The sequence below is a fragment of the Scleropages formosus genome, chromosome 4 (genome assembly GCF_900964775.1).
Source record: "Scleropages formosus chromosome 4, fSclFor1.1, whole genome shotgun sequence".
NCBI lineage: Eukaryota > Metazoa > Chordata > Actinopteri > Osteoglossiformes > Osteoglossidae > Scleropages > Scleropages formosus.
The window spans coordinates 27,618,810-27,637,544 of NC_041809.1; the positions used below are offsets into that span (position 1 = coordinate 27,618,810).

Consider the following 18,735-nt stretch of genomic DNA (forward strand, 5'->3'; position numbering starts at 1 on the left):
CTTTCAGTAATTGCCTTTGCTTGTTTGTCATGAGTTCATTGTTTCAAATGAGATACATATAAATGTATGGGACAAGCGGTTCTGAAAATGTGTGTGTGTGTGTATTTTTTTTTGTTTGTTATTCGTACACAATGAAGCAGACCATAGGTTTGAAGAACATCTGGAATAATTGTTTTTGAATGCTCTCTTTTATACTTTAAACACTTTGTTTATAGACTGCAAATATGCATGTTTCTTTTTTTAAAACTTACATCATCGTTAGTTTTGATTGATTGCAGACCACAAAATAAGGGTTTTGTGTAAAAATATTAAACTTAATTTCTTAATGTTACATAAAACGCTATTTTATATGCGAGGTGTATATTTTTTTTCTCCAAACTGAAACAAGAATGTGTAAACTGTGGTTTCAAACAATGCGATAGCACTTTTGACCCAGAAGATGGGATAGAATCACGCGTCCAAAGTTTTCCCGCTTTGTGAATTCAAAAGACAACTTCACGAGCTCCGTTTCCCGACATGCACCGCGCCAGGGAGAAAATGTCATTTTAATTTCAATAAAATAAAAAATAATGTAAAATTCCTGAAGCAGATTTATAAAAATTAGAACATCTGCGGTCCTGGGGCGGCACGACGCCCACGCTTTTAAGAGTATTGAACATTTGTTATTTGATCGTTTATATTTTTATTTAATTTTTTTTCCTCGAGCGCCGTGTCACAAGTGTAGTAAGGCAACTGCGAGGAGCCGTTGGCGCCATTTTCAAACAGCGGCGTCTGCGAGACTGATAGGAGTGAAAAGCACAATTATTTTTTATTGTCACATTTTTAATGTATTTACAGGAAGTCATCAGATTTAATGATTTACTGCTGCTTTTACACTAGTTCGGAGAGGGGCGTCTTTAACATTTAAGGTAAGTGTATTTTTTAATTTAGTACTTTTCTTAACAAAACGCACAATTATAATTAATATTCCGGTATTAAAGTAAATGCCGTTCAAGGTGTGTTTTAGAGTGCTCGAGGGTTTGGGTTTATTTACGTGGCGCTGAGCGGCAGTCTGTCTCATGCCGGTCTGTCTGTCACTGGCGTCTTATCGCAGCGAACCCCTCCCCAAAGCGGCCGTGCTCCCCTCCAGACGGAACCCTCCACCCCTCAGCTGCTCGGAATTTCCTACTGCTCCTTTACGCCATTCAGACCTGCGATGGCCTATAAAATGTGTACAATAAGTAGGACATAATTTTAATAGAAAGTATTCGCAGGCCGCGCCATTAGTAATGCATACAGTGATACAGCGCTCCACACAAAAAAAAACGTTAGCAGCTGACGTGTTTGACTCAGGTTCTAATTTGAATAAGTGTGTGTTTTCATTAGATTATGCATTCTTATAATGTATATATTTTGGACGAAATAAAAGTAAAGGTGTACAACTGACTGAAATTATTGTAATTGAAATATTATTTTACTATTAAGCAGTTTATTTGACACATACTGGTCATACTGAAACAAAAAGGTCGTTATATTTAAAATTATATATCTTGACTTGGGTTTTATCCGCAAAGACAGAGTTCATTTTGAACAACTTACTTAACCTGTCAGCTCGGCAAAAAATATAACGCTGACGTACATTTATTTGTCCGTGTACAGTTAATTTTGTAACTTGTCTGCTTTTGTACGGTTTACTGTCAGTAGATTAGCTGTTTTTTTTTCTGCGTCTGGGACTCTTATACAAGCGAAAATAAAGCCTCAACCCATCATCACGAGGTGTGATATGAAATAGGGCAGTCGACATTTTTTCTACGTTTTTGGGTCGCTAAATAATCAATTATAATGGCGCAGCGGGTAGCGCTGGTGCCTGTGCTGTGAGTACCTGAGCTGTACATTGGGACATGGGTTCGAAGAGTTTGCATGTCCTCCCCCTGTATCCGGCGGGTTTCTGTCACAGTACAAAGACGTGTTTTTCGGGAGAACTGCAATTTCTAAATTTCTTGTAGTGTGGGAATATTTTTACACTGCTCTTAGTCCTCAGGAAACGCTGCAGAAACAGTAAATGGTCGTGAGGAGTGTGTAGTAATACTGTATGCATCGTTGTAGACAGCAGCGTCAGTTAAATACTGACTGGAAAATAATAATTGTACGTCGTTTTGGATGAAAAAGGAATGCTAAGCCTAAGGTAGTTGTTTTGTAGGTTTATTACGTTTTTTTTTCTAGGTATTCCTGTCATTTATTTAATTATTAATGTCTTAGAGACAGGGACCTTAATGTTATTTAATATAGACTGTACTTAATAGCTCGCATTTAAAGTGCTTGATTTTTTCCTCCAAAATTTAAAGAAGCTACTGTTGTAAATAGTGTAAAAACTGCAATGAGTGCAGTCATCCAGTGTGTGATTTCCACGTTTTTCTTCCGTTGCCTTAGCAATTATGAGACACATAATAGAACAACAAAGGACGGTTTGGTATTATTCAAGAAACGATAAATTAATTACTAAACATTAATTACTAAACATTAATTAAAATGTAACTAAGAAAAAATTTTTGTTCCTCTTTTGGAACTGTCAGTGTACTACATCCATCTTCCGTAATGTATGTGTGCGTGTGTGTGTGCGCGCGCGCGCGCGCGCACCTGACTGTAGCAGAAAGAAGAAATAACCTGAATATCCAGAATATACCATGTCAGCAGGAATTAATTCACATACCAACATTTGAACTGGTTGGCCACCTGTGTTCTTTTTGAGTTTTTAATAGAAAATATTTTGTCATATTTGAAAACATCTGTAAAAATAGCTTTAATAAAAATATAACTGTTATTTTAGACAGTGAAAATATTTTGTTTCTATGTAAAGATATTTATTTTGAGTGAGATGAAATTATTGAAAAATATTATGTAACAATTTATTTTATAAGTGAGTGTAGCAATAATATTGTACAGTTTAGCCATCCAGATATCTCACCCCATATATTCCCAATAAATAAAGTAATACATTAATAAAAATGTAAGAATAAGGTTTTAATTTGTAAAAAGTGTAGAGTATTCCATATTCAGTTTTGTGAACTATTTTTATATTTTTACCTCTTGGATTATTTTTAAAAGTCATCTGATTTTTTTAATAATGTCTTGATACTTCCTTTATCCAGAGATCTTTTCACTAATTTGAACTCATTAATTTGAACTAATACCTATATTGCTTAAGTACATAGTTGTCTTAATCACAAATCAACAATTACTTAGACTTACACAATGTGACATCCTGTTAGAAATGGTTTCATAGCATAGAAGATTATGGGGCCTATATGAAGCTGTCTCAGATAAACTTCATTGGTCTTTGAGGCAGGAGGAATGATTTCTAATGTTAACACTGAATTTTCTGTGAAATAGATTATAGAAAGTAAGTTTTAAAAATATGTATTTTACAGAAATTGGCTAAATGGTTAATCACCTAACCAGGCATCTGAGAACCAAGTTTATGAAATACTCTGACACTATTGTCCTTTTATTCCATATTAAGGTATTTCCTCAAATTAGTAATTACAGATGGCTCTTGAAAAGATGGCTGTAGTTCTTAATCTCAGGTGAGAGGATTTTGAACTGAATTGAACTGCTTAAGATATGTAGCTGTATGAAGCGGTGTAAACAACGAAGAAGATGAGGTTTTTTGCCTGTGAGCTAAATATTATAAAAGTCTTTGATTTACAAATGGTCATATAGTTATGATAATGCTTTCAGAAAAGGCACACCTACAAAATAAACATATTTGTTAACTTTCCTTACAGCTCTGTGAGAGTAGCAGTATGGAACAGTGGCCATCTGGTACAATGTTATGTTGTGTAATGTGACTTTTTTTATTTTTCCAGTTTCATGTGGAGTGTGAAGCCCAGTGCTCCTGTACAATACACTATAAAGGAAGTAAATGTCCCTTAGGATAATGGTAATAACCTTATAATTACTACCCATTTTTATTAGCTTTTTGGCTGACATGTCAGATGTTTTTGAGAGAAGTAGGACTGTTATTAACTGGAACCTTTAGTGTTTTTTAGTTCAGTAGGTAAAACTGATGCTTATTCTTATTGGTGTTTGCAATGTTAATGTATACATGTCAGTGTATAACTATATGAATCATTTATTTAAAATGTCAGCTTGTCATAGGATGTTTGTATGATATAGTGCCGTAAATACTGTAAATAAAGCTGTTTATTCTTAGGTTTTTTCATTTTAGCTCTAAAATTTAAATTTTGATTATTTTTTCCCACATGACTTTTAACTGCTGGTACCAATATGATAACTGCAGAAACATTTACTACCACAAAATATTTCTTGATGATATTTTTTACAGTACTTATGAATTAAATTGTTTTTTATATTTTATAATATATGAATAACCAATAACAATATTTGATGCAAATATAAAATGTCTGACTTTTTGCTTTCATTTCAGTTTGTGAAGGGTAACTGGTATAGCTAAGAAAGGTGTGTGGATTGCAGTTTGTTTGTTATTGTGTGAGTTGCTAAAGGGTCAGTTTGAGGATGTTCTTTTTTCCCCAGATTGTTTTGTGGTTTTCTAATAGTAGCTGCTGTTGCCAGTGAAAATAACACAGTTAACACTGATGTACAAAAATAGCTTTACTGCACAATTAACAAGCTGAACATGGAGCAGGTTTTTTTTTTTTTTTTTTTTTTGGTGAATGGGAAAATTTCTTACATGTTCTTTTGCAGTTTTCAATGGAGCTTCTTAAATAAAGTATTTATAGTTTTGTAGAGCAAAACGTTAGGTGTGTGCGTGTGTGCCTGAGTGTACACGCATGTGCGTGTGTGAGAGTCATCTAGGCCTCGGTCCTCAGCAAAACTATCTGTACAACCAGATCAACATTTTCCAACCTTGGCTTTGCGTCAGCCTGTAAAGAGGCATGGGGATGAGCGAGCATAAGAGGACGAGAGTGCTGAGCCAGGCCCTCTTAGATGCCTAAAAAACAAGGTTAAGAAAATAAAATAGATACATTTGCCCTCACAGAGCCGTTGTACATCTTCATTGCTTTCTTTTCATCCTTTCTCCTTCTTTCTGTTGAATGCTAACGGAACCAATGCCAAGATTAAAGTCTGAAAATCCGAATCACATGGTGCATGTCTGTAGATATTTACGTATGTATATGGGGTGAGTGCAATCTAGCCTCCCACACAACGCTAAAATAGACTAATTCAGAGAAAAACAACACATTGCCTCTCCCATTTCCCTTTCTTGTTGCTTCACCATCATGTAGTTTGCCCCCCTCTCGCTCTTGTCTGTCCGTTGCCTGCGCGAATGGCTTGGCAGGGGGACAAGAGGGAGAGTGAGCGAGTGCCGTTGAGCTCTGGCTCAGCCCAGTCATGGAGCCCTACAAAATAATTTTTTGTCCCCAGAGTGCAACAGCCACAGACTCGAAACTTGACATTCTAGTAAAGCAGTCCCTGGGGGACCCCCCAATTTTTTTTCAGATTTTTCCAGCCCCCCGAAAAGGTTCATTTTAATTGTAGAAAGTGACGCCCCGGGAAAAAGCCTACACGCACCCTGCTTTTTATGCCGACCAAGTTCCTCAGACGGCATCACTGGCCGCGGCAAAGCAGAGGCAGCACACCACTGGAGAGCAGGTTGTGGAGGTGAATAGGGAGGAACGGTCTGGGGGGAGGGTGGGGGAGGGGTGGGGGTGTCACATTTTTAAGGAAAAATTTAGGGTTCAACACCCCATCCCTCCCAATCAAGGATAGAGACCCCTAGTTTAGACAGTTGGGATTCTCTCCTCATACTGTAGGAATGGAGTGTCCCATTGTGTGGTGAGTTTAAACCTGGAGAAAGTCCTCTGTACTCTTTAAAAATTATGTTTTTGTTTGTATATGTTTGAATATTTGAGATTTTTTTTTTTATTTTATTTTTAGTATTAACCGAGTTTTTTTTTTTTTTGTGCCACACTGCTACAGGTTTTAAGCTATAGGCTTGAGTGTTCTTTTATAAACTGCTTTTTTTTCCAGAATTAAAAGCTATGTTTTAGTTTTATGTTTGATAAAGCAAGTATGAGGTGACAGCTTTTCATCACCTCTCAGAACCTTAGCGCATACACAAACGATAGAGAGGTGGAGAAAGGTGAACAGAAAGTGTTTTTTTATAATTTGAAACAAGAACAACAAAAACATAGTGAGCGTGATTTAATATTTTTTTAACTTCCGGGTGGAGTGAATTACTTTGATTTGTAGTGAATTTTTAAATTCAGAGCTGTTTACAAGCTACCTAGAATCCTTGCTTTTTGCATTCATCATTTTGTATCCTGATGGTGGAGTTTTGTGGTGAAGCTCTGGAGGTAAGTAGTTGTTTTTTTTTTTCATAATGTCTCTCTCTAGTTTTCATTTCCAACATTGGAAGTTTTGCAACCCCTAAGGGGTGGTAGATGGTGTGTGCGATGTAAAACCAGGCTGTCAGCTTTTCATCTACGTCTTGCTTTTCTCCTCTTCTCCTTGTCCTCCCTCTCCTGCTCTCTCTTTTTCTCTCACTTTTTTTTGGTTGGACTGAGGCTGACAAAGACAGCAGCCTCATTCTCTGTACTTCTGTAACAGTGCATACAACAGTATACTGACAGTATCAAGGTTTTTTTGTCATCAAAAAAAAAACAACCCAGGAATATACACATATTAACTCCCTTGTCACTGCTGCCCATGTGTGCTTACAGTAAGCAAGCGTCTGTGTGTTTATAGGTCAGCCTCAAACCCACATTTGCAGTGCGCAGCTCTTATCACAGTTTGGTTGATTGTTCACATGTAATTACACAGTTGCCGTGTTTATGGCTCATAATGCCTAAATGGCCTAATAGACCTTTCACATTGTTTTCTGTTTTGGTACTTGTGGTCATTGTTTTTGGAAGTACAGCTGGAAAGTTTTGTTAAAAAATAACTGTTAAGTATGATATGAAATTATGTAAATGTTCAAGTACATTACTACAGTTTTTAACTGTTGCATATGGGTGTCATGTGCGTTTGGTTGTCCTGAGCAGAATGGCTCAAATTTTCAGTACACTACTTTGGGTGTGGTGTGCTTAAGGAAACTATTCTCAACTTCTAAATAAAAAACTTGAAGGAAAAAATTAATTGTTAGTTTTTATTTAATTAGAGGATATTTATAAATTAATATTTGATAAATGGTTTATCATTAAGTTACTTGGTTATATATATTTAATTAATTAAATAAATATTGCCACATCATTTGTTTTTTTGTGCTGAATCTCTTTTTTGGGATATTAGTGTAAGACTAAGGTATGTGTTTATTGACTTGGTGTGTGTATTCTTCATTTTATTTGTCTGTTGTGTGTTTCTAATAATTACTTCTTCATATCTTGTATAACCTTGTATTCATATGTATTTTTGTCCTTTTTGTCTGTACCCTCCTCCATTTTGTTTTGTCCTCCATTTTGTCATGGTCACTTGCAGATAGCAGAATAATTAATCAGAATTCCTCATTTCAAAAGATTTTTTTATCATATTGAAAATTTTGTACTTTTATAGTTTGTGCAATTTAGCATCTCCATTTTAATCAAAGTACAAGGACAATGCACTTTAATTTTTCAGTTTTAATTAATAAATGGCATAAACTTTCAAATATTACATTTCATGTTGACATTATTACTACTTTTGTTTTCTTTTCATTGTAATAGAAGTGTCATTTTTTTAATTCTTTTTTATTATTATTTAGTGGACTCGACCAGCTGTCCAATAGATGCTGAGGTGAGTAACTTTTCAGTCTAATTGAGAAGTAATTGTCTCCCAACTGCTGTCAGTCATGTTAAATGGTCTACTGGTGCATGGTGTCCAATTTAAGAATTGTGTGTGGAAAAATGAACAAATCAACCCGTACATCTAAAAAACAGAAGACTACAATAACCGTAAGGACTTGAGAGATGGAAAATGGAAGAAAACAGAATCAATCTTGTCTACTGCACAAACCCCACACCTGGCAGACTGTGCTGTATGGTGTAAAAAGAATACTAATCTGATAGATGTGTGTAGCATTTCATAACACTAATCTTGTTTTTCAGTAGTGTGGACAGCCTCCATCCAGTGCCAGGGTACTTGAATACTGAAATAGTTTACAGAGATTCACAGCCTCCCGATAAGTTGTATAATTCTGAATGATGTATCAAGCAAAATAAATAAAGTGATGGAATGTCTGTCAAAGTGGAACACACAATGAGAATGTCAGAGGCAGATGTTAGCATGTGGCTATAATACAAGTTTAAGTCGGATGTTCAGGTGCTGAATGAGAGGCACGCAGTATGTCTCAAGAGTAAATTGAGGTTACTCGCACAGACAGCTCGTGACGTGACAGTTAAAACTGAACAACATGGTCATGTAGGCCCGGTCTCCTCTCCCCACTCATCAACCTATCCTTCCAAAGTGCCCTCCAGCAGCACATCATGGTTTGCAGGCACCCCATGACAGTTTCCAAACCATTCTGTGCTGTTAATGGGAACTCTTGGCAAAATTCTTGGTCTGAAAGGAGCAGCACCTCATCCTCGGATCTTTGAACCACTGTGTAAGCACAGGTACCACCATCCTTGAGGCGACAGGTAGAGCCACATCCATGCACTTGTTTGATGCAGAGTTATGCAGACACAATCCAAACTTGACTCTTTGGTGATGGATAAAAACTGTAGACTATAAACGGATGTACTTTAACCAGTGTAACTAATTATGCCAACCAAAAATACAACCAGGGAACACCGAGAACTGTATAAACCTAAAGTATTTCATTATATTCTTTTTAAGTTACTAAACATATGGAAGCCATTACCTTTGATCCAGGATGATTAACCTTTCTTTAGGGGGATAAGTATAATGTATCTGATTTTCTACAGCGTGTCTTACTCATCAAACACTGTGTACCTGCTGCAATGCTGGCTCTACACTCTATGTATCAGGTAGCATAGTGCTAACAGAACCTGATTGTGAATGAAAAAACTGCAGGTTCAAACACCTGGAATGTCCCTGCTGCAGTACCACTGAGGAAGGTGCTAAAGCTTAATGTTTCTAGTATTAACATATCAGTCTGCATAAGTAATTTTTCACCCACAGTAAAATTAAGGTGTGTAAGCTTATGCACATCTGCTGAGAATACAAACATCGGTGTGACTGTGTCCATGGATCGGCCGGGCCTACCGTGTGCAGGGCTGTAGCAGCATGTCAATACTGGGAGCCAGCCTCTCCTTGGGCTGCCAGTAGGGCTCTGCTGCTGCAGCCAGGCAGGCCTCAGTCACCACCCTGCCCCCCGAGGAGGAAACCAGTCCAGTGCGGGACACGTGTGCTTGGTCATCTTAGTAGAGAGTAAAACTCAATACAGTTTTAAGAGCCCCCCCCCCATTCTACCATGATGACCATACTTATGAACGTCATCCATTTGTTAGAGGATACAAGAGCCCTGCAGCCTCACAACACAAACATGCAGAAGCATACAGATACTGTGGGGGTCATAAAATCCCAATACACTACAGAATCGAATGTTACCCTGTCAAACTCATACAGTGTTGGATTATTTGGTTTTATTCTTCCACCGGTGTGAGCCGCTCTCACTCAGGGAAAAAATGTATTGCCATTTTACAATGATGGGAACTTGCTAAAGTAAAGCACTTTGTATATCATTTCATAGGAATATTTAAATATTGTTTTTTAGGTACAAATTCTGTTGGCTGAGCTCAAAATGGAATGAACATTTCAAGTTCAAGATGAACAAAGTTCACAACCTCGATTTCTTGTTGTAAACATCCAGTGCTAAAGTGTAACATTTAAAAGTGGGGAAGGGAGTGTCCTTGACAAGGGCATCTACAGAGCAAGTATATGTACATTTTATTTTAGATCTTTGCATTTCCTTTTGGGCAAGCTTTTTGTGCATGCAAAAAGTTTTTGTATAACACTGTAAATTTCCATAATTATTTTAAACACCAGAGAAGTAAATCATCTACACTATTGTAATGTTGTGCAGTATGGTGCAATTAATGAATTCCCACACAAATAGATTGAATATTTTTTACTACGTAATTACTGCTTCACTTTAAAAATACAGGTGGCAATTACACAACTGTTGTACAAAACAAAATAAAGACTTTATGGTTAGACCACATCTAATCTGCATATAGTCTCGGGTAACACATCTCAACTGTGCTGTGAGAACGTAGTACCAACATAGCAATCTTGGTGCAGAATTACTGAAAATCTCAATGTTTGTTTTTCTTATTGGAAAAAATTACCAAAATCATACTAAACAAAAAAAAACTTAATCACAACCAATCAACTATGAAAAGCTCTTCATATAGCTAAACACTATGGGAACTTTTTCAGTATTACTTTACACAACTGTTGCACCTTTCAGATATGGAAAGCAAAAGCTACAAAGTAAAGATTTCGTTATAATGTTAAAAAGCTTTCGGTGACAAGACATATAGCAAAACACTCATGATTACACACTGTGTTCAACATTGAACTGTATGAGGATCACTTTCATTTTCCATTTTGCGAAATTGTGCTAAATGGGTTTGGTAATACAGTAGTTCTCCCTTATCCGCAGTAATATGTTCCAACACCCCCAGCGGATGCCTAATAGTCCGAACCCTATATATAGTTTTTCCTATACAGAAGAAGAAACTAAGGGCCAATACCCAGGTCCTCATAAGTATTGATTTTTTAAATAAGGGGTTACTTGAACACAAGCGCTGCGATATCATGACAGTCGATATGCTGGACAAAGGGACGATTCATGTCCCAGGTGGGATGGTGCGAGATTTCATCACGCTACTCTGAACGGCGTGCAATTTAAAACTTATGAATTGCTTATTTCTGGAATTTTTCATTTAATATTTTGGACTGCAGTTGACCCTAGGTAATTGAAAACACAGAAAACGAAACTGCGGACAAGGGGGGACCACTGTATCAGATTTTAGAATTCATGTTAATGAGTAGATCATAAAGGCTTGATGACACCTATTCAAGATTATTAGTTTTATTCCCCAATAATATCTTCATTCAAAATTGCTTGTTATCATTGAAAGTGGGGTAAACATCTGTACCACCAGTAACTACATTAGCAGTGCCAGTTCATGACTTACAAAGACCAATGTATTCAGTAGCAAAACATGTAGGATGAACACCAGTATATAGAATTTTGTATATTATACTTGGGTGCAATAACACTATTTAAAAAAAAAAATTACAAGCCCTCCCCCTCACCCCAAGTACTGAATCCAAGATATAAGTTGTACATATGCCCAGAATAGCAAATATACCATTACAGATAGGGGTTATTAGATATCAAGGCAATACAGTTCTGAAATGTAACAATACTTTTTAAAAAAAAAAAAAAAAAAAAAAATGTGGAGGTAAATGTAAAGCAATATCTGAATACCAATTCTCAGTCATCACAATACACTGCATCCTTAACTCTCAGTTTTCTTTCAAAGAAAAACAGCCATTAAAATCAGATGCCTAAACTGAAGCATTGCATTATAAACTCTGTAGTACAAATGTTCTGACCCCTTGCAGAGGACTGCTTTTGGTACCTCAAAGGTAGGGACCCAGTTACACGCATATAATCAAAACCATATATGTTATATGAATTGAGATATATACAACTGCATAATGAAATATACACAAAGTAACCGGGCTTGTGACAATTAATAAAAGCATTTACAAAATTCTTCAAAACATAACAGTAATGAGAAAGAATTATACCCGCGTCACAACGCAGTTTTTTTTTTTGAGAATACTAAACTACAAAAAAAATACATAAAGATTACTACACAAGGTTGAAAATATTTGGTGCCTGACCCACATCAAATAGCAAAGGTCAGCGTGAGAGGAGGGGCAGATCGCTTGAGTTCATGATGAGACTGGAGTCCAGATTAAGACTCTCTAGAAAAGACATATGGTACACAGAAATTAAATTCATTTAAAAAAACACACAATGCATAGTTACAGTAGCACAATGAATGATCAAATGCCCTGATTAACAAAGGACAGAGGCCCAGAAAGTACCCACCCTGATCAAAGTTGAGTTTCTTGGCAGCGGAGCCTTCTCCAAGTCCCTCGATATCCACAAGATCGCTGTTCACATCCGAGTCATTCAGGGCACTCAAGGTGACATCTAGGACATTCCAGACACAGAAAGTCAAATGCAAAAATGAGATGCAAAAATATGGATTAAAGATGCTAAAGACAAGTAATCCAAGATGAAAACAAAAAACATTCGTTGCACAAACATAAAACTATGAACCTATGCCATGTGACAAATGTCAACATCATTTAATGTCATGCCTTTGGAGGTCATTCACTTACCACAGAAACAGCCATATTAAATATTTTTCTGATGGAAACTCACCTGCTGTCTTCGGTTTCTTAATGGTGGGTTGAGCAGAGGAGGGACTCTGGATCCCAGTTGTCACAACAACCTGTGATGTGGGAACTGTGATGACTTGGGGTGCAGGGCCAGAGGTCACAGCAATCGGTGTTTTTTTGGTGGTTTTTTTGGGGGAGTCCGAAGAGAGAGGCACCCGGCTGTCCTCATACAACTTCCGTTTTACGGTGGTCTTGATCTGAGCACTGATTTGGGGAGGGTCGGAAGAACCATAAGAACAACAGGATTGGCATGAATAACATGTCCTTTTATGTACCCCCCTCCCAAAAAACTATTTACAGGCAGCTTTAAAACTAAGCATGTGCCTTGAGTGGCACAGTTGTTCCACTGAATATCCAGGTAAGTTTTGTGCAAAGGTATGTCACACCAATGAAGGTATGACAAGGTAATCTTGCCTCTCTCTGTGCCCTTCCTAAGTCCTCAGTTTTGTATTCAGTCAACAAACCAGGTGAAGAACAGCATAGAGACAGAAAATTTAGTGCAAATAAGCACAAAGAACACTGAACACTTAATTGATCCATTTCTCTTTCCATGGGATTTTGCAAGAAACCATGTATTTCCAATGCCAGTGCAGGTGTGTTAATCTATGAAGGCTAGTATGAAGACAAACTGTCACATGTAGAATTATCCATGGAACCACTTTATCACTCTATGAATTACCATCTATCTTCATGCATTAAAATAAAACAATACAATGTTAGAATAGTTTCGAAACTGTATATTCCCTTTTGGTAATGTGTCTGTATAGAAGCCAAAATATTTAACTAAATAAAGCAGATGAACTGACAGAGACAAAAAAAGACTGAATATATACTGACCCTTCATAGACTGAATCTGAGACCACTTTTCTAGAGGGACAGCCAATGTACTTTCAGAGCAACTCCTCCAATTAACCACAAACCACACTTACTGACTAATCCTGATCAAGGATTAATGTTACATCTTGGCCAGTCTGGGAGTTTTTAACACCCCTGCCAAGAGCCAAGGTAGCGCAGGGCCAAGTAGACGGACCCCAGTGCCCTCTAAAACCAGAATAACACACCCATGCCCACAAGGATGGAAAGGCGGAGAAAGAACAAAACTAGAAAACAGAGTGTGCAAAAGGGAAAAGAAGATGTGGCAAACCCAAAAGCACAAGCACGCAATGCACCATGGAGAAACTGAACTGGACTTGCATTATCTCATGGATAATGAACAATGGAAGATCAAGGGGGGGGGGGTTGCAGGTGATCAGAGGGAAAACAATGAAAGCCTAAGAAATGGGCTCCTTACACAGTGCGCTCCTTGATGACTGAGCTGATACTGTTCAGGTCGTCACCAAAGCGCCTCACGGCAGACCGCAACATCTCGATTTCAGTGTCTGTCCACTTGGCTCTGCGAGACACACAGCGAGGAGGGGGTTGTGGATGTCATTCTCCCCATACTCCCCAATTTTCTTAGCCAGAATTTAGGGAATTCAGACTCTTAATTGCACTGCTAATTTGTTCCGTCTTTGAAAAACTAAGGCCATAACTATTTTCACTATATCATCATAAAAAGACACTTTGTAAAAATAACACAGTAACTAGCTAATACAAAAAACAGACTAAAACCCATGAGAGAAGCTGAAACATGGACAATCAACAGAACAGGTCAAATTTTGCAGATGCACATGCTTACACATTGGAAGTATTAAACTAAGCTGAAAGAACATTACACACTGCATTTGAAAATCTGCAGAACACTGGTGTATGACAATACTCTAAACTGTTCCCTGCTTCTAAATACAACATGGCTAAATACAGACTTCAGGTTTAAAATGCACTGATACTCCAGTGTCTCCAAGCACTGGCTACATTGAGTGAAAGATGTAACACTATATGCATAAGACGGTCAGAAGGGAAGAACCCAGTTATCATACTGAAAGCAATATCATACCGCAATGTCTCTGCTGAGAGCTGTAGTACAGCAAGACGAACCACCCAAGTATATTACTACACATTCTGATCTGTGCAAGAAAGGGAGGAGGGTAATATACTCAAAGACAACACTAATGACTCACAGCATTTCCCTTTTTAAATTGTTAAATAGAAAAAAAAAAAAAAAAGAGACATACAACTCCAGAAAAGAGTTCTCCAAACAAACCTTGAGGACTTTCTGGGTTTCAAGACATTCGCTACAGTCTACCAACTTACCCAGCAGGGCAGGAGTCAGCCACAGGATGAAGCTGCATGGTGAGCTCACCCAGCTTGGTGAAAGCAGCACCTGCCGCAGAAAATATTTCCCCCACCTGAAATACACGTATATGCACACAGAGCGAGTTAAAGGAAGGTTTGGGATTAGTTATCTTTTACATCTTAAACACTTCACTACGGTCAAATAAAAGACATCTTAATCATATTAATAAGATATTAATGAAATATTAATAATGTAAACTGTCTCAAAAATTGTAGTGCGGTTCAGATGGTGGACAGCAAAAACAAAATCTTTTATATCCACACTTTATAATTTCATAAAGTGAAATGACTTAAAAAAAAAAAAAGACCAGTGCTCAGATGGAGAATATGTTTTCTGGTGAAGTGCCTTTTACAGAGACAAAAAGATGTAGAATATTAAATTACAATATTAAATTCTCAAGTACATAGTTCATCTCCCTAAAAAGTTCCAGTTCAATAATAATAATAATACGCTTTGACACCAGTCCATCGCATGCATGTTATATCAAATAGCATAGAGTGAAAGAAACTTTACAGCAGTTACGAGCTGAAACTGGTGACGCGCGGAGTCACGTGGGGTTCTGCTAATGAACCTTCAACACAGTATTACGATGAGTACAATGAGAGACGATAGAGCGCCGCGGAGCGGAACGTATTCTAAATATTATCTAAACTTTCTCTAGGACGTCGTAGTGCAACAACAGCTTTTTTGATGGCCGTACATTCTGTTAATACGTATTCATCCTATATTCTGAAATATAGGATGATAACTGTCCGTTTCACTGGGTTTTCTCACAGCACTGACTAAGCCTAAGAGCAGCATGTTTTACTCAATCAATGTAAAGGTAAAACTGAACGACGAGTTACTAAAGCTACCACCAATCACTCTGATCTTTCTCTTTACATCTCACCTAAGACTTAAGCACCATTTGTCTAGCGGTCACGGTTCACCGCCAACACACAAAACGATGAAGTCTCTCTCTCTCTGTCACACAGTCCTTGCCGGTACGAGCGCGTGCAGTAGCGAGCGGGACCAGACAGCTTTGAAATGCGTGAGCGCGACTCGTGCGTCCAGCGCGCGCCGTTCTGTGCAGGTGGCTCCTCGAACCAGGAGGACTTGCCTTGGTCGAAGCTGAAGTCATGTTCCCGCTGCAGCTACTCGCACACTTCTCCACTTTCTTAGCTTCTGCTTTGAATTTTTTTCACCACGCAGACGGTAAAACGTTACCCAGTTTTTTTTTTTTTTTTTTTTTCGTTTAACTGGGCTAGTACTAGTAGTATGTCGCTGCCCAGCGGAGTACACAGCTGGTGAGGACTGCTGAGCGCGGAAAGCCCGGCGTGCTGCTGTTGTCAGACTGCTGCCATCTTTAGCACAGACAGCCCGCTTCTTCGTTAGCTATCCGCTCGTTAACGCGCAGACTCGCGCAACTAAACGTCAGTTTTAAACAATCAGTATTTGTGCTTTAATCTAACGAATGTTGTGTATATACCTCGCCGTTTCATACAAATAAGTTAGTAACTGCCTACGGATCGGTGTCCCTTCACGAACAATACAATAGTCGGGCCTGCATCAACAATCCTGACACATACAGTAATTTCACAACTTTTTCCAGTATTTGAGTCTACGCGCTCTAGTTATGCACATTTTCTACGGACAGGGCCTACTTTGTAATCCACCAAGGTACGCCATTTTACCAGTTTCCGATTACTAAATAAATAAATAAATAAATATGAGCAAAAAAAAATAGAAGAACGAGCGCAACGTAGGAAGTCCCCTCAGTCTCCACCCATTCGACCAGCCACTTGTTTTAGGCGCTGTTTTTTTCTTCTCTCTGATTGGTCAACTGCTCTGTCAATCTTAATTTGAACTCCCGCCTCGTTGCCCTGACCGACGGCCTGTATTATGGCGCGCTGCTTTGGTCAAAATGGGTAAGGAATTAGCTCGTAGTTCATAACGGTTATTTTTATTAATACTCAATTCAAAGTGAATTAATGTTACATTTGTATTTTAAATTTAATAGTTCATTTGTAAAAAGTCTATGTTTCATCACAATATCAGTGACATGGTGAGACAAAGTCAGTACCATGGACAGTGCAAATAAAAACAATTATAAAGCATATCTTTTAGAACAAAAATCTAAACTAGAAATCATTAAATGCATATTCACGATCTGAAGTAAAAAGCACTCAACAAGGTTTAACAAAAACCATTTACTTGTTTGTGACCAAGCTATCTTTGTGATACTCAAAGTGTGCAAATTGTCTGAATGTAAAGAAATGTGAAAAATGGTGCAAAAAAAATTACATGTCTGTATGTAGACACAGTGTGTTTGAGTAAGTTTGGTTGTCCAAATAGGAATACAAACTGAGCTCCCTTCCACAGAACACTGCAGGGATGAAGTGAGTGGACAAGATGAGCTGAAGGGCTTGGAGGAGGTAGATAGATTAGTTAGCTAAGGAGATCCATCACAGACATGTACCATTAGAATTCTCACACACACACACACAAACCACTTGTCCCAAGTGGGGGTCGCGGCAAACCGGAGTCTAACCCAGCAGCACAGGGCGTAAGGCTGGAGGGGGAGGGGACACACCCAGGATGGGATACCAGTCTGTCACAAGATGCCCCAAGCAGGACTAGAACCCTAGACCCTCCAGAGAGCAGGACCCAGTCAAACCCACTGCGTCATCGCATCCCCCACACCATTAGAATTGATGGGTGTTGAGAAGATCTAATAGTGTTGTACGTAGTGAGAAAGATGTTGATTCTATGTGGACCATCTACGAGTGGCACGGTGGTGCAGCGAGTAGCACTGCTGTCTCACAGTGCCTGGACAGTGCAAGAGAACGTGGGTTTGATTCTTGCTCAGTCTGAGTGGAGTTTGCATGTTTCCCCTTGTCTGCTTGGGTTTCTGTTGGATGCTCCAGTTTCCTCCCACAATCCAAAGACATGCTGTTCAGGTTCCCTCATAGTCTCTGAGTGACAGAGTGTGTTCCACTGATGTGTGGATGAGTGACCCATTGTAAGTAGTGTATCTAACAGTGTAAGTTGCCACAGTGAATAAGGTGTGTGGGTTGGTAACACTACACAGTATCCAGTGGAAGTTGCCTTAGAGAAAAGCATCCACTAAATAAATTAATGTAAATGTGTTGTGTTATGAAGGAATGCCATAATGGTGGCCTGTGAAAGAGTCAATCTAACAAGGAAACTGTTGGCAGATTGACAGGACTGATTATTGCAGGTATCTTTCTGAGAGTATAATAGTATATTTTTCAAGCCAGTCCTACTGTGGTTCAATGTAGCCCCAAACAGTTACTTATGTAAATTATATATTGGTCTGTTTTGCTACTGTAGGCACATCCTAATGGAAAGATACAAAGTGACTGATCCCTTGTAAAAATGGAACATTAAGTAATTAGAATGGTTATTCCATTATTGATAAAATAAAAATATTATATTTTTTTAAGGGGGGTGCGGTGGCGCAGTGGGTTGGACCGCAGTCCTGCTCTCCGGTGGGTCTGGGGTTCAAGTCCCGCTTGGGGTGCCTTGCGGCGGACTGGCGTCCTGTCCTGGGTGTGTCCCCTTCCCCCTCCGGCCTTACGCCCTGTGTTGCCGGGTAGGCTCCGGTTCCCCGTGACCCCGTAAGGGCCAAGCGGTTCTGAAAATGTGTGTGTGTGTGTGTGTGTGTGTGTGTGTGTGTGTGTGTGTATTTTTTTAAGTATTACTGCTAAAAAGGTAATACTTTTAAGGTTTTGATTAAGGAACTGAAGTAGGCATTTTGTACTAGTACTGTATTTATCTAATGCCGCTGCATTATGGAAAGCCAAATAGGCTGAAATGTGTCTGGAATCATATTTTCATTAAAGTCTTGTGGATGTTGCAATAGATTCATACCAAGCAAGAGCAGCTTGACCCCCCACTGAGATAAATTTAACCTATAGAAACAGTTAATATATTCATCTCAAGACGTAAGGCTTCTTTGTCCTTTCCGAGTTTGGTCTACAGTCAATGTGATCAGTGATGTGTGTGACAGTTGGGTCATTGGCGCTGTGCGGATTCATTTTGTAATGTTTGTTGTTTTGTTTGTTTGTGGTTTAATGAGCATTTGACACGTGGCTGAGTTAACCTGGTTT

At 38.4% G+C, this 18,735-nt stretch overlaps 1 protein-coding gene and 1 long non-coding RNA gene across 3 annotated transcripts; one reads left to right on the forward strand and one right to left on the reverse strand.

Annotated features, from left to right (window-relative positions):
* Positions 1-6,150: 6,150 nt before the first annotated feature.
* Positions 6,151-11,373, forward strand: LOC108934459 (uncharacterized). Its single transcript, XR_001966138.2, has 3 exons — positions 6,151-6,317; positions 7,700-7,731; positions 9,674-11,373. It is a non-coding gene; the product is annotated as an uncharacterized LOC108934459 (long non-coding RNA).
* On the reverse strand, positions 10,013-16,382 carry bacc1 (BPTF associated chromatin complex component 1). 2 transcript variants are annotated; one of them, XM_018752320.2, is made up of 6 exons: positions 15,723-16,382; positions 14,581-14,675; positions 13,679-13,780; positions 12,371-12,591; positions 12,032-12,136; positions 10,013-11,904 (listed from the first exon to the last, which is right to left on the reverse strand). In XM_018752320.2, exons 1-6 carry the CDS (start codon positions 15,741-15,743, stop codon positions 11,840-11,842), a joined length of 609 nt encoding a protein of 202 aa, XP_018607836.1. In that variant the 5' UTR covers positions 15,744-16,382; the 3' UTR covers positions 10,013-11,839. The 2 variants fall into 2 exon arrangements, with proteins under 2 accessions (XP_018607836.1, XP_018607837.1); XM_018752321.2 differs by lacking the exon at positions 13,679-13,780.
* Between the last annotated feature and the right edge of the window lie 2,353 nt (positions 16,383-18,735).

Bases quoted from the DNA above. Each gene is read 5' to 3' on its own strand.
- bacc1 (XM_018752320.2), bottom strand. From the start codon at position 15,743: ATGACTTCAGCTTCGACCAAG. The intron at 14,676-15,722 runs GCAAGTCCTCCT...CGTGTATTTCAG, and splicing joins TGACTTCAGCTTCGACCAAG to GTGGGGGAAATATTTTCTGC. The intron at 12,592-13,678 runs GTAAGGAGCCCA...TCCCCAAATCAG, and splicing joins GTCATCAAGGAGCGCACTGT to TGCTCAGATCAAGACCACCG.